A 15,421-nucleotide genomic window follows, 5' to 3' on the forward strand; every position below is an offset into this window, starting at 1 on the left:
AGATATCCCAACAAATTTATTTTTAGGAAATATGATTTTCGAATAATGGGGAATTCTCATGAGACCCTACTGCGGGTTTCAGACTGGAGGTTTAACCTAGTCCCGAAAATTCAGAAATCCTAAAAATAATAAACAATTTAATCGGATTTTTAAGGTTTAGTGGATCATTTACCTTTCATAACTCAATCTTAAGTCTTAATTTTTCCAAAAGATTGTATAAAGATATTTGAGAAGTTAAGCCATATGTTTAGACTTAAGGCCTGAACCCTGTATATTACTGGTTCTAAACCTAAAGTTTAGCCATGTGATGTGGCTTCTCCAATTTCTTGCCAGTCAGAATTTTTATAAAAATTTGACTTTTGAATATTCAGCACAAATGTTCTATTTGACTTTTATAAACTGACAAAGGGAAAATTAAGTAGTTTAAAAAATTATATCCTTGTTACGCTTTAACCCTTTAAGGACGATTGGGTCACCGGTGACCCAAAAATGAAACTATTTCTACGGTCATCTAAAGTTGTGTTTTGCTCTAAAAAGTCAGAAAAAGTGATTTTGTCTGACCCTCGATTTTTTACCTTCTCGTTCTTAAAGAATTAAAGTGATTTCTGTTCAATTTAACATTTTTTTTAGCTAAAAACATTAATGTTTTTGGCTTTATCTCGAAATTGAAGGATTATTCAAATTTTCAGATGAATAAAACTTTTAAAATGATTTTTTAAACGGTATAAGGAGTCGATCTATACATATATGCTTTAAAATTGAACTAAAAAGTAGAACCAAGGTAAGTTTAAACTTAAAAGTTCTCGTAAATTTGATGTTCTTTGCAGAAATAATAAAAATTACAATATAAATTCAATAATTCAGTTTTGACAATACATTATCACACACGTATGTACGTGAATTGTTCGCAGTATTTCCGATTTGTTTTTTATCCCTTTTTGGTAAATTAAATGATGCAACTACCCGAGAAATTACGATACAAGCTCAATGCATATTTTTGTGAAGTCAAAGAAAATATCAGCGGTATAACCTTAACTTTTGATATTGAGTCGCAACCTTATTGTGCCAGTACCAGTCTTTTGATTTTATTAGGGATATGTTAAGGCATTATTCAGAAAATAATTTTGCTTGTAAAATTATCCAACGAATATTCAAACTTGCTTGTAGGTTTAGTGCAATATGGAAAAGGGTTGAAAATTATAAGTTTCAATAGGTCAATTAAAGTCTAACTGAAAATTTCGGTGCTCCAACAGTAGCTTCGCAAAGAGAACTTTCGGCATTGCTGACTTTTCAATATGTTTCTGGGGCTAAAACATTAGCTTTAACCCTCATCCCAATGCTATGAGTGCCATGAAGAGATTGTCTGAGGCGTGTATGGGTGGTTGAGAAGTAAATGTCTATGAGGAACGATTGATATAATTCATAGCTAAACTTTCGCAGATTGAGTTCTTGTTGACAGGATTCCCAGGCTGTGGTATACATAAGAGCAAACAACTAAAAGCTCCCTGAGAAGTATGGCTGTGACTGGTGGTTTTCGAACCCAAAATCGACCATATATTTTGGATGGGAGCTTTTCCCATGATGAAGAAGAAGGGTTCTCTGTCGTATGGGTTGACGGAGTCAACACACTGCTGAAGCTTAAAATTCAATTCGACAGCTACCATAAGGCAAATATTTGCACAAAAACGACCTTACCCAATTTATTGGTTGACTCCCACTCTCTTCGCAAACCATCAACCAAATACACCCCAACAGCTCCAATAATATTCACAGACACTGGGGTATAAGAGAAATATTTTATCGACCAAATGGAACACAAAATAACGATAAAACCCCACACATTATATGGGGGATATTATGAAGGATTTCACTATGTTCTTCGTTTTTTTTTTTCTTACTAACTTCCACTTCCCTCCCTAGCTCTCTTGGACATTCTGAAAAATTCTCAATTTTCCTTCATTCCTGAATCAGCAGACTATCAAGAAGCAGCATCTCATTTAGTTGGATAAAATTTCAATAATACGATAATCCAATTTAATACAATATTCTCTCCAATAATATTGAAATACGATATTAAAGGTGTCTATTTCCCGGTTTCTCATTCAATTGTGAAGGTGGTGCAATGCAAAAAAAGATCCATGAACAGGATATGACAGGGATATATACCTGAAATTTGCTACCCGAATTAAGAGAACAGATCATGACATTTAAATTTACAATTCACTAATTGATGACTAGAAGAAAAAGGGGTTTGGAAATGCCAACAAAAGGAATCCTTTATTATTCCTGAACCGTTTTTTTTTTCTTTCCTGCAAGAAGATTTAAGGCAAGCACTCCTCTCAGATTACTCGGGAACTCCTCGCGCGCCTTTTTTCCATTTCCCATCCACAAGGCCTTCCTCATCATGGTTTCATTAACAAAAGGCGACGACGTCTGAATCAGCACACAATGCAAAGTGATTGTGTCTGGTGTGACATGTTGTGACAGTTTTCAGTGAAATATTTTGACAGGCCTCTCAACTTCACTTCCAAGTCCCCAAAGAGCAACAACAACAAAAAAAAACATAGAAATCTCCATCGTCATTTTGCAATAGAAGGTATAGGGAATTCAAATGAACCGGATACCAATAGACGTTCTATGTGTAAATTGAATCCCACCAGCCAAAGCAACAATTGTGGGAGTCCTTCAAAAGAGGGCCTAATGGATTTTCGTATCCTTCCCGCCCATCGCTCACAGGAAATCGTTAATGGGTAAGAGCATAGAGTAAAAGAAAATACTATTTACCTCCATATTGTGCTGATGCCTCATAACGAGGGGTCGGCTGCCGAGATGTGCATCGGGATCTTCATATGTGACTGAATGGCCCCCGGATACCGCTGTGGCGTCTAAATGTCCTCCGCGCGTTGGGGTCTTGCATGGCAAGAAGTTTTGCACTTTCCGCTTGTGTCTGCAAGAGGCAAGATAGGGAAATTAGATTTATGGAGGAAATATGCAGATATAGCCAAAAGGAAATTTATCTGTCACACATCAAATGTCTCATTTTGCCACGCCCTATTATAAAAGATTAAAATTTTCTTTTAAATGCCTTCTTCTAGTTCAATGTTGGGAATCTGGTTTTAACACTTCACTATACGGCTTAATTTATTGGATCAAAAAGATAATCTGTTTTTCTTTTCGTTTACAAACAGTGAGATTCTATCGGGCTGAAGCATATTGGTCAGTAGGGTTAGGCTTTTAGACTTCGTATTTACTCTGGCTTCAAACACTTTATATTTTTCCCAGATTCTTTATTGAATTTAGGATATTTAGAAAAGTTGAAGATAATTAAAATATCTTTCTGAAATAATCAAATATTTTTGAAAAATAAAATTAGTAGATAAATAACATTATTTTTTTAACAGCTCAGAAAAATATTTTTTTTCTGTATTTTTGCACAAAACAATGTTTTTAAACGGTTAGGGGGAAGTGGGCACCTTTGAAATTGGGATTTGTCCCATGTTTAAGTCGGATTGAGCCACATCATAATGTAATTTAGCTTCTCAATCTGTGTGTTCAACTAAATAGATGAAAAATACTAATTTTAAAAAGTTACCTCACTTTCAAAGGTGCCCCACTTCCCCCTACGCATTACTGTTGTCCCGGGCCCTGGGATAACCATTTATCCACTCTTTAAGGACCATAATACGGGCTTCAGACTTAAGGCTCAGCCATATGGCTTACCTTCTCTAATTTCTTATCAATCAAGATTTTATGGAAAATTAATACTTAAGATTGGATGATCAAGTGATCTATTAAGTTTTGAAAAATCAATAAAATTGGTTGCTACTTCGAAATTTGAAACCCTCGGGAACTGGGCTAAACCTTAGGTCTGAAGCCGGCATAACGCGAAGCTCCATGCTTTCGATTTCTGGATCAAACATGCACCGATTTTTTTGATTCGTTAAAACTTTGCATACCTTAAATATCTTTATGCTCTAACCAATCAGTAAACTCTATAGGAGAAACTGGGGCACCACCAAACACGGGGTGCCACCAAACACTAATTTTTATTTCTAAACTACTTGGACTATCTCTACCATTCCTTCAGTGGAAAAGCATACCTATAGTGCCTATAAATTATTTCTAAACTACTTGGACTATCTCTACCATTCCTTCAGTGGAAAAGCATACCTATAGTGCCTATAAATTATCCTTTGAATCTTAGTCTTATCCTTTGAAGTCGAATATCCGATTAAAAAATCGCAATGTTTGGTGGTATCCCGTGTTTGGTGGTGCCCCGGTTTCCCCTAATGCTAAAATTATTTATGAGAATTAATATAATATTAAATTATAATTTTTGTATCCTCGAGGTGCAAGTTTTTCCTCTCTACTACAAAAAAAACCCTTTTCATACGTTTACTTTCCTTGTTACAAATATTTCGTATTCTTAAACGAATCTGAGACAATTTCATGGAGATATTTTTTTTTATTGAGTATGAATTTTCCTATATTGCCAAATGATGACAAATGGATATTGATATTCAATTGCTTTTGCGTACCATGTAAAGTGAATTTGAATGGAAAATTCACTCAAAAATCCCTTTCATATATTTGGGTAAAAATAATCAACATGGTTAGATTGTATCCTGAATAAAATTTTTCCTGAGATAAAAAGGTTTTCTTGTGGAGAAAATTTTATATGCAGAATACGGGCAACTTGTTTGATTTTGTTGTTTGGAGAGAAATGTTCATTTTTCACACGTCGAAATTTTTCACTTGCCCACTAAATAATTCAGTACTCAAAAGGAAATATTCATTTTTACGTGGGAAATTTTCATCCTTCAATATATAGAAGAGAATTTGCCAAATAAAATTCTCAACATTTTTCGTTCAGCTATGTTGGTATCAAAAATTTAATGGAGAAGAAAGAGAAGTGTATAACATGTTTGTAGAATAATTTTCACAGGAATTTCCGATACTCTCGGAATTTACACTTCCATGAGCCTCCAGAATAACTCAATAAGTGTGATTGAGTTATAGCCCTGAATCACATCTTATTTTCACGCAATTTCTCTCTCAACACCCTAAATCTCAGTTAAAAAAAAGGTAAAGAGGTATAGAGTTACGTTGTGTCCAGAAATCTTCTTCTATATCTCAAATAACGAGATAAACTGCTGAGAAATAAGTGATTTCAGTATCACAACCCATAGGAAACCGGTAGAGACACGAAGGAGGAATCCCTAATAATTTGAATTTACTGTTTAATTTGTGACTTCCACTATTTCGATTCACTGTTGGCTCCTGGTTTTCACTCGTTCAGGGATTTGGTACCATTCGTTCTCCACAAAAAAAACCATTTCCGTAGATTTACATAAAAAAAACTGTTGTCCTAGAGTGGGAAATGGGTTTGTATATAATGTGAAATTCAAAAGCCCTAGCAAAAGTTATAGAATAAGGGACGATATGGTGGTAAAATTAATCTGTGAACTCGTGGTGTAGTCCATACAACAGACCCAATGTGCTTCTATCATTTTGTCTCCTAAAAAGCAAATTTCTGTTGGAAAATGGGGCTCTGGGAAAATAATGGTATACTAAACATAGGGAAAGATGGGGCATCTTGCTATTGTTGATGTTTGATACTACAAGCACTATTTTCTATGCCATTGAAGGAGATTTGAAAAGGTATTCTTATTATATAGCGAGATTATGAACCTGTGTTTAATGTGATTAATAAATTTAATATAACTAGGGTAAATGTCCCAATTCAAAACCATTTCCAGACGCTTTAACTTTGACAGAAGGTTCAACACATTAAGTACATATTTTTTCTGAAGAGAATTACATAAATTTGCTCCTTGACTCTTCTATAATGTTACTATTTAGTGAAAATTCTTTAAATATAATTTGAAAATTTCTTAAATAGAAGAAAAATGCGCGAGCGTGAAATGCTTCTATTGGCAACAAATTAATCCAAATGGAGACAAGGGAAAGTTTCTAATTGGAGACAAACAGTGTTAAGTGAAACCGCGGCAAAAGGCTTCCAAAACCTTGTTGAACTGCTCTTGAGTGCAGGATTTGTTCTTATTCCTGGCCTTTTCTCTTTTCCCATCTAAAACAATAAGAAAATCTTTCCAAAAAAAATCATATTTCCGGGGCTTCCTATTGAAGCAGTTGCAGATACATCAGAAAAACTCTTTTTGTTCACGAAATAGGTGATTATTTCATTAGAAAACTTCACGTACCGTTAACAATAAAGATTAGCGCTTAATTTAACCAAAATTATCCAGAAATAAGACATAAATGTTAAGCAAAACGAATAAACAACAGTCACTTTATTGTGTTTTTCATTGGAAAACATGGTCGATCGATGAAAAGTTCGATGGTGAAAAGGTACACTTTTAATTTTTCTGAGAAATTGAATTGATTGATTGATTGATTAGCGAAAAATTTCCATTTGGAGCAGGTTTTGAATTAGGTTAATTTACTCTAGACAGAATTTTGCAGAAGAAAATATTGTTCTATTTCATTAGGAAGCGCTGTGAGTCAAAAATTCAACTTTATATGCAAGAATTTCTAATGCCGGGCAGTCAATGGGCCAAGTAGTAGAGACCTCGCGCTGTGGTGCAAGTGTTACGGATTTGAATCCCCTTTAGGTCATCAGGTATTTTTCTGGCGTTAAATTTGTTCAAAATGCATCCAGTGAGCTTAACTGCACTTGATTCCACGGGCATGGAACTGACAATCTCATCCTGTATAAAGGCGTCTACACATTGGGAGCAATTTTCGTCAAAAATTGCGTTTTTGACAGAAATTTGACGTTTCCCCCTATAACGCTGCAGGGAATTTCCTTCAAAAAAAGCAATTTTTGACAAAAATTGCTCCCAATGTGTAGAGGCCATAAGAAAAATAATAATGCATGTCTAGAAAGAAACCTCATTGTGGGAAGGCCTAGTTCCTTCATATGGAATGTTCTGCCAGTATTATTTATTATTATTATTATTATGTGACACAAGACTACCTATTAAAATATGCCATATATGGGTCATATTCGTGAAAGGTATATGGGAAAAATATGAGGTGTTCGAAGCCAGAGTGTGCGAAGCCTGGAAGCCTTAATTTAATCTCACAGATTTTAATTATTTTTTTTTATTTATTTTTGAAAATATGGTTCAAATTTGAGAGATGAAATTATCATTTATACCCTCCAAGAGTTCTAATTAAGGACTTTACTTAGTTTAATTTTTAGAAGTCGGTCCAATGCTAAAGTATGGTACATAAATCGTTCTTTTTATTAAACATTGTTACTATTTCAAATTTTCTGTTTACAGATTACTAATGCGCCAAATGGTAAAGTCAAATTTAAAATTATCATACAAAACTACCCCTATCTCTCCTATTTTAATGGAAACGCACAGGCCATACTCCAATTCTCCATTGATGGTAACAATGTGATTTTCCCAGTGACAATCTGTGTCACTGGACTAGCAAGACAGGACAGAGAGCACGTGTGAGTGAATGTGGTTTATTTTGGGACGAACCACAGCCTCAGCGAAAAACCAAATGTGAGGTCATGAACACTGTGTCAACGTCACTGATGAAAATTTTGAAATTTTCCTACATGTCACATCAGATGTTTTTCCTCTACTGTCATTATTTATTTGGGTATACTAGGTGTCTCGATGAACGGATATTATTCGTTTTGAATCTCACACTTTGCTCCCGTGGGAACTTTCTGGCTATACAACTGCACCCAATTACACAATGTCAGTCACAGGGACCTAAGCTTTTAGACATTTCAACTCAATAGTCCAATTGTTTAACAGCTAAATTTAGTTTTGTGGACTTTTCGTAGGATTTGTCCATTCAAATGACATTTCAGCTTTTCCTATCAAGAGAATTTCACTCAATTTATTTTTTGATTTAAATTTTAAGCTATATGGAATAATAAGAGTTAGAAGAGGGTTTAGGGGTGAAAATTGACGTCATTGAAAAACTTTTACGTATTTGTTTTATCTTTATTTAAATTCCAGTTAACCCTTGAAGAATGACAAGAAATATATCAAGATTTTTTTTTGGAAATTCAGATGTCTTTCATACTAAATTTTAGAAAATTTACGATAAAACAAAGTTTGAAAGGTTTAACTTTAAGAAGTTGAAGTATACGAATTTTTTGAACTCAGTATTACACTAATAGTGGAATGTTAAATTTAATTGCATTTTATTTTTTATTCTTTGTCTTAACTCGTCAAACCTCTTTTTGGGGGAAAAACGAATAAAATCCAATATTCCCTTAAACTTAAAAAATCAATACTATAAAAATACTATATCCATTACGTTCTCTGATTGGCTAGAGCCTGAAAGTATTCAAAAGTTCCAAAGCCCCAGCTAATTCGGCATCACGTTGTTATAAATACATTTTTTTATGATAATATATTTAATTAGATAGGTATAATAATGCTTTACATTTAATATTTTTCGGCTAATTTTAAAAATTTTCTCAACAAAATTTTTACTATGGGAAATTATGAGCAGACTTCAAAGCTGACCAGAAATTGGTTAAGTATTACCCAAAGAAGGTTATGGCGGTGAAGAGAAGGGAATTGGTAAATATTACTTTGGGAAAAGTTATGTTTTTTACATATCAGTATATAATATTCAATACAGTATATTGTTTTTAATAAAGCAAAATCATTGAAGACTGACCAAATGTATTCATGGAAGAGAAATTCTATCTTTGATTCTATACAATAATTATTAATTCAATAGAACAAAAATTAAATACGATATTAAATGTTCTAAAAAAACACGATAATAAAATAAAAAGAATTGAATTTTTTTGTTTCGCATCGAGGATTAAACCTGAACATATTTTCATGTTTTATTGAAGGCCATAGAAAAAAACGAATTTTATATGAATTTCATTTTACAACAGCATTGAGAAAGAAATGTATGTTGGAAATCGAAAAAGAGGAAAAAGCTTTCTATCAGAACCACCCTCTATTGTATTTCCCGTACAAAATGTTTCATTTAATTTTTTTTTATGATTCCTGAAAGGACTTCCCAGCCAATTAATTTCCTGAAGAACTGCAAGGCTTCACAAAGAAAATATTTTTTGGGATTTTTTGCCAATTCGAAATGGTTATTGCTCGACTTCAAGGAGAGGGAGAGCAATGTTGTAAAAATACCTTCGTAGATTTTGTGTAAAATATTGGTTTTAATTTTGTGTTTCGAATCCACTAAATCGTTCTTAAATATCTATTTTAGGATAAAATTAGTCAAAATTTAGTAATTTTAAGTAAATTTCTCGTGAATGACTGGTAAATCGAAAGCGATTTACTTTAAATTACTACATTTTGACGTTTCTTTTTAACACAGTAGTGTAGGGGCTGATTATGAAACCTATGCTTCTATGGATAAGTCGTTTTTTTTTTAAGAAAATGTAGAATCTGACTTTGATATTTGGCTTTTGGGTAGGATACAATGAAGTAATTTGGAACTGGACTTAAGAAACATTAAGGATTCTAGGATGGATGTTCTCTTCATCAGGAATCGAATATGGCAGGGGTAAATCACATACAGATGGGAATTATTATACTCTAGGTCTAGACACATTTACGACTTAAGTTGACAGACGGCTTAACTCAAATAAAATCAAAATAATGCTTGGATTAAATTTCCAACAGTTCTCCACTAACTAATCTGTTCCTCGGATTAAGCCGAGAGAGGGATTAGCCAGAAACTGATGAATACCTATGTCATCTGATCAGTATTTTAATTACAATTACGTTAAGCCGTCTTTCGGCTTAAGTCCTATGTTGTGTCTAGGGTGTCTAGGGCATTACACTGCTTTTGGACTTGGATCACAACTTTTCCCGTAATGTTTACCAATTTTTTAATCTCATTTTTTTCATATAGTCAAAAGAAAGATACCAGGAAGAGATTACTCTTAAACATAGGGCTTGTTATTCATTATCTTATTTTTTTTCCTCATCTCAAAGAGTGTGGAAATTACAATTTGGATCTGATTCAATATTACTCCCGTATCCTACACTGGTAAAAATAAAAGGGTCAAATTGACCCTTTTCAAAAGGATGGATCGTATTTGACCCTTTGAAAGGTTCACTTTTGTATCTCTTGAAATTTAGTATGCACATTTATCACGAATAATCATGTTTTATTGTAAACTTATTACTGATATCATATTTCTCTCATCTGAGCGAACACCAAAGATCACTTTTTCATTGTTTTTTTTATTCGTTTATTCCGGAATTAAATAGATGTCAAAACCGTGACCCTTTCGAAGGGTACCTGGTGACCCTTTCAAAGAGTCAAATATGATCCATCCTTTGGAAAAGGGTCAATTTGACCCTTTTATTTTTACCAGTGTAAGTATGCTTTGTAATTATTCACATTTAGGAGCTGAATTGTTAAAAATCTTAAATTTTGGTTTAATTTAACTTGGAAGGTGTCGGAATTTTGAAATTTACGACTTGTCACATTTTGCCCCATTTTCCCCTTTAACTATTTTGTTTACATGTCCTTTGAGTTGAATATAGCTAAGAGTGAATTTTCCAATAAAATATTTCGCAATTAATGTTAGACAAATAAGTTCGAGTACGTCACGAAGTCTCTTACAATTCACCGTGTATTTTTAAGAGAAATTCTCATAGTAAGCTTCTCTAGTGCGTCCTCACGTTCTTTTTCAGGGTAGAAATGGGTATTTTGGCAGCTAAAAAATTAATAGTTTGAACGAAAGAGCAATAAAAGCGCGGAAAAGCTTTCACTTTGGAATTTTTGCGCAAGTGTCTGATGGATGGCTTTAATTAGTGTTTCGCTGGTTTGCAAGAATGGGTGTGTATCTGAAAGTGCAATTGGGAATTATACTGCTTAAAACCAATAAATTGCGAAAATTTATTTGCGCGATAATAAAATTATTTTTGTTTCTTTGAAGAAATCGGAACTATATTTTTCAACGTTTCTCTCTTGTGGGTATATCACGTTGAACTTTCATTGCAATGGAGGAGTCTCTTGTTTTTCAAACAGATCCAAACCTCCATGTTTTCTTCAGGTGGTGATGCCTGATGTGCCTGGTGATGGATGAGGGGATGGGTGGGGGTTGGCAAAAAAAGGCATTCAAAAGTTTTCCCCATATACACTTTTTTCACAATCTCTTCCATGCGAATCCCTGATGGGTATGGAGCTTCTACCCAGCGCAGATATGTGTACATTTTTCCGGTAGGAGAGAAAACAAATAAGAAAATGATGAAAGAAATTACTCTGGGTGAGAGACTTTACCCGGGGTTTTTGGATGGGTTGGGGATTTGTTGGGTAAGTTTCTGCACATTATTGAGTTTTGCCCGGTGAAAACGGAGAAAAAATCTTCAACGAAGAGCACAAATTGGCGCAAATTTCCCTTCGGGTAAGAAATCCACTTGTTTGTCTCATATACAACCTATCATACCGCTCACATACATTCCTCAACCAGGTAACATTTCATCGTTTTTCTCATCGGAGACAAATTTATTGTTCACCCATTTCGAGCACATTCGTCTGGAGACAGGTATTTCTTTTTTTTAAATGAATTTATCAGTAAATCATATTTCTTTACTTGAGTCTCTCAATCATCTCTGGTGCTTACAGGCTCCACCAAAGAGCCTGTTCAAATATCTTCTTTTTTTGAAATTTAAAATGACTGTTTTTTGTTTTAAATTCGGAAGAAAAGAAGTGGCCAAGTTAAAAAGACTTCGTGGAATGCTTATACGTATAAGTTCGATGCCAATAAAAATTATTTAGCGATTCAACCCATGTGGCAAGGAATAGTTACACTCAGTCCCGGCATTATGCACTGCGGGATTATGCTCCTGACAGAATTATGTACATACAATTATGCAAATTTGCCTACTTTTGGGAGGAAATGTATGATATCATTTTTGAAATACGCCTGAATGTGTACTATTTTATTATGCGAGAAATTTGAAGACACTATGCTTATTTTAAGTATAAAACTTTAATTTCTTTTATTAAGTTAAAAATTTTAAATATTCTAACCATTCATTGAAGAACTCTGGCCAAAAAGTACTGTTTTTTTAAAGCATTTCTATTAAACAGTTGAATTTTTTTGTTTTGTCTACTTTTACTCCGCGCGAAATTCGTTCTACGGCAGATTTATTCAAAAGAAAGCCCCTGCGGGTATGCAAATTTTCTCGATACATAAAGCCATTTCGCGCGTTTTTTTTCGGTCCCAAAAATGTGCATAATTCCGGGACTGAATGTATACTCGAACTGGCTTGTCAAACAGCTCAAAATCTGCTCAAAAATTTATTCACCAGTTCTAACCCAAGAAGCAATTTTTTCTTAATATATTCTTGTAGAATTCTCGAAGTAAAGCACTATAGGACCAAAGATCTTTTTAGCTGCTCATAACGCTTTTGGTTCCATCACTGAGATTACTATAAGTAAAGTGGCGCACTGTTAATGATCTTAAGAGATTATATAGGAATTTCAACGAAAAATTCTCACTTTAAGTCTTTTAAAAGTGCACTAAAAGACTTATCTAATTCTTGGTTTTATAATGCAGCTATTTTGCTTCTTGGGAACCGCCTAGCACTTTACACGTTTGCGAGATCTGAAGACCTATCAAATGGATCTAAGATTATTTCCATTGAGCGAGAAATAATATACTAAGAGCTTTTTTAACATCCATCTTTGGAAACAAAAATTGAAAGAAAATCTGTTTTTAACCTATTGAACTTATGAACATTCTTTATATTATTCGGAAAAAAATAGTCTACGAATGAATAATAAAGAATTGACCAATTTAATACTTAGATCAGTTATGATAAGTAGACCTTGACCTGTAGATCTTAAGACAAATAGACATAACCGGGATACATCATATTCCACATAACGTTGGGTTGATAAAATTAAAGTAAAGATATGATTCCTTAGGGATTGAGGGATGGAATTTTAAATTGAAAAATTCAAGGATTTCACATATTTTTCTCCTTTGAGTTCGAGCTATAATATCAACGACACAGAGACGGTTAAGGAAAAAACTGAACAAATAAAATGTTAATTGACATGAAAGGGCCACACCTATCGCGGTGCTCAGAGTCAAATACATCACCACAAGACATTGTACAAAGTGGAATTGTGTACACAATTTAAGTGTTGTTCCCTCCAATCTGTGAGGGTTTTTATATTGATCGGTAAACATTTATATACAGTTTGCATGAATAAAGTTCTCCACATTGGCATATAGGAGGTAAAAAAAAAGGAGGCACCCAAGTAAATAAACATATTCTCCCAATGCGATGCAATGGCCAGATTAGTCATCGAGACCATTTAATTATGTGGCGGCTGTGGGTGTAAGAAATTTGTCTTATCGAATCAATTAAAACGGGTAATAGGTGATTTGATATTCAATTTAAAGTGTTTCCGAGATTGAAGATAAGGTTTAACATGGAAGTGATTTTCAGAGAAGAAAAAACTCAATATACAGCTGACAAGAAGTCTATAAAAGAACTCGTTAACTCAATAGACTTCTCTATCTTCACACAAAGATTTCACTCAGGTAATTCATTCCTGGGCAGGATGTTCCGAGAGAGGTGACAACGTATTAGGCAGATAATTCTGATACAAATGTTGCTTTCTTGCCAGCAAAAAGTCACTTACTTTCGACTGAGATTTTAAGGAAAGAGGATACAATCTCTCAATGTGTTCACCTGAAGAGGATTATTTTCTGTCAATTGTTGGAGATTACCAACCCCTAATAACCCACACTTCCCCTACTAATCATCAATTCACATACTGAGTGTGACTAAAAATCAAATACAATCCACGATGAAAGACACTTTAAATGCTTTCGAGCGGAACAAGGGGTTTGTCATTGGAAAATTTCGTTGAAAATTGCTTTTAAGGCAATATGTCTAAGCGATGAAACTTTTAGAAACGGAATTTATATTCCTGTAGAGCAGGATTTTTCATGCATGCTTACGTAGGTCATTCTTATCTTATACAAAACTGATTGTTTCTAATAGGGTCGCCCTGGTATGGTAACTATCTAGATCTTCCGTCACTTCAAAACCATTTTCGATGTAGATTCTAAAACATTTCCAGACAAGATAGGTCTACTTCAGCTATCTTTGCTGAGTCTACCTCCGAATCATCATCTTATAATTGTTCTCATTCTTGCAAGTTCTTAGCACACAAAATCGTACACTCTTTTGGCTGAGTATATATTTTGTACAAAGCGAAACAATAACGACCATAAGCTTATTAAAGGGAACTGGGGCAGTACTAAACATGGGGTGATTGTAAACACTGCGATTTTTAAACTAGAAATAAGAGTTCAGAGGATAATGCCTATATGAATTCATAGGTGATATAGGGATCCTCGTCCTTTGAAGAAATGGTTGACGTAAGTTCAAACAGTGTAGACATAAAAATAAGTGTCTACATTTACCCCAGTTTCCCTTATGTCTAACGGACTACTAAAACGTAAAAGTTGATATTCAGTTGTAATCGTATAACTTTGATTAAGCTATAAATAAATATATATCATTGTTATGGAGTTCTTGCAATAAAATTAACTAATGTTGATATTTCAGTCCTCAAATTTAGATTGAATACCCCTTCATGCAGATCCCAGCTATAGTTTGCTGCTTATCTGACAGAGACGACTGACTGTGGTGACGGCAACCCTTCCTCCCCCGTGAGATTCCGGTGGCGGTAAATCCAATTGCCATCATCATATTTCTATGGTCTTATTTCCCTCTTTCGTTTCGTCGGGGATTTGTCACGTTGTCTGGCGCTGTGGTCTCGTGCTGGTATATATAGAGAATTTCCTCAATGGCAAGTAAACCAATATTTTGTAGTATGCCCTTCGAGTTTAATTTTCTAAGCCTTTACCCCATCATCCTCGATATCCTCCATTGTGGTCATCGCTCACCCGGAATGTAATCCATTTTTATCATTTCAACCAGATCGGACAACATCTTTCAGCGAGGAGCTTATCTCCTCTCTTTAATCCCTTTAGTACACTGTTGAATGTTATTTTTACCATTAAGGGTGAGGTACATGGGCCGGTATGAGACAGGCAAGAGACCAGGGGCAATATGGTCGGATGGTCCATTGAACGTTAAGAGTGATGAGATAATTCTGGCAAACCATAGACACTAGAACCATTCTACGTTGGTCACCCAGCACTTTTTTTTTGTGTTGTTATTCCAAGTTAGCTGGCCACAAGAAGGGTCTTCAGAGTCTCAAAAGTGAAGGTAGTCGGAGGCAATTTATGTCCATTTTATCTGGGTTCACATTTTTTCCATCCTTGCAAATCCAACATTGAATTACGCTCCCCAAATGTCGAAGACCAACCAAGAGGATGGGTGATATTTTGGTCAAATTACAATATTTCCGAATCGACCCTTTACTCCGGCTTTTT

General features: G+C 34.4%; 1 protein-coding gene across 1 annotated transcript in view; it reads right to left on the bottom strand.

Moving 5' to 3' along the window:
- LOC129805635 (uncharacterized) overlaps positions 1-15,421 on the bottom strand; it is a 108,553-nt gene that overhangs the window by 16,381 nt on the left and 76,751 nt on the right. Inside the window, exon 4 of the mRNA XM_055853680.1 lies at positions 2,785-2,947. Within this exon, the coding sequence (XP_055709655.1) occupies positions 2,785-2,947 (163 nt within the window). The remainder of the gene's footprint in view (positions 1-2,784; positions 2,948-15,421) is intronic.

The sequence above is a fragment of the Phlebotomus papatasi genome, chromosome 1, assembly GCF_024763615.1.
Source record: "Phlebotomus papatasi isolate M1 chromosome 1, Ppap_2.1, whole genome shotgun sequence".
NCBI classification, from domain to species: domain Eukaryota; kingdom Metazoa; phylum Arthropoda; class Insecta; order Diptera; family Psychodidae; genus Phlebotomus; species Phlebotomus papatasi.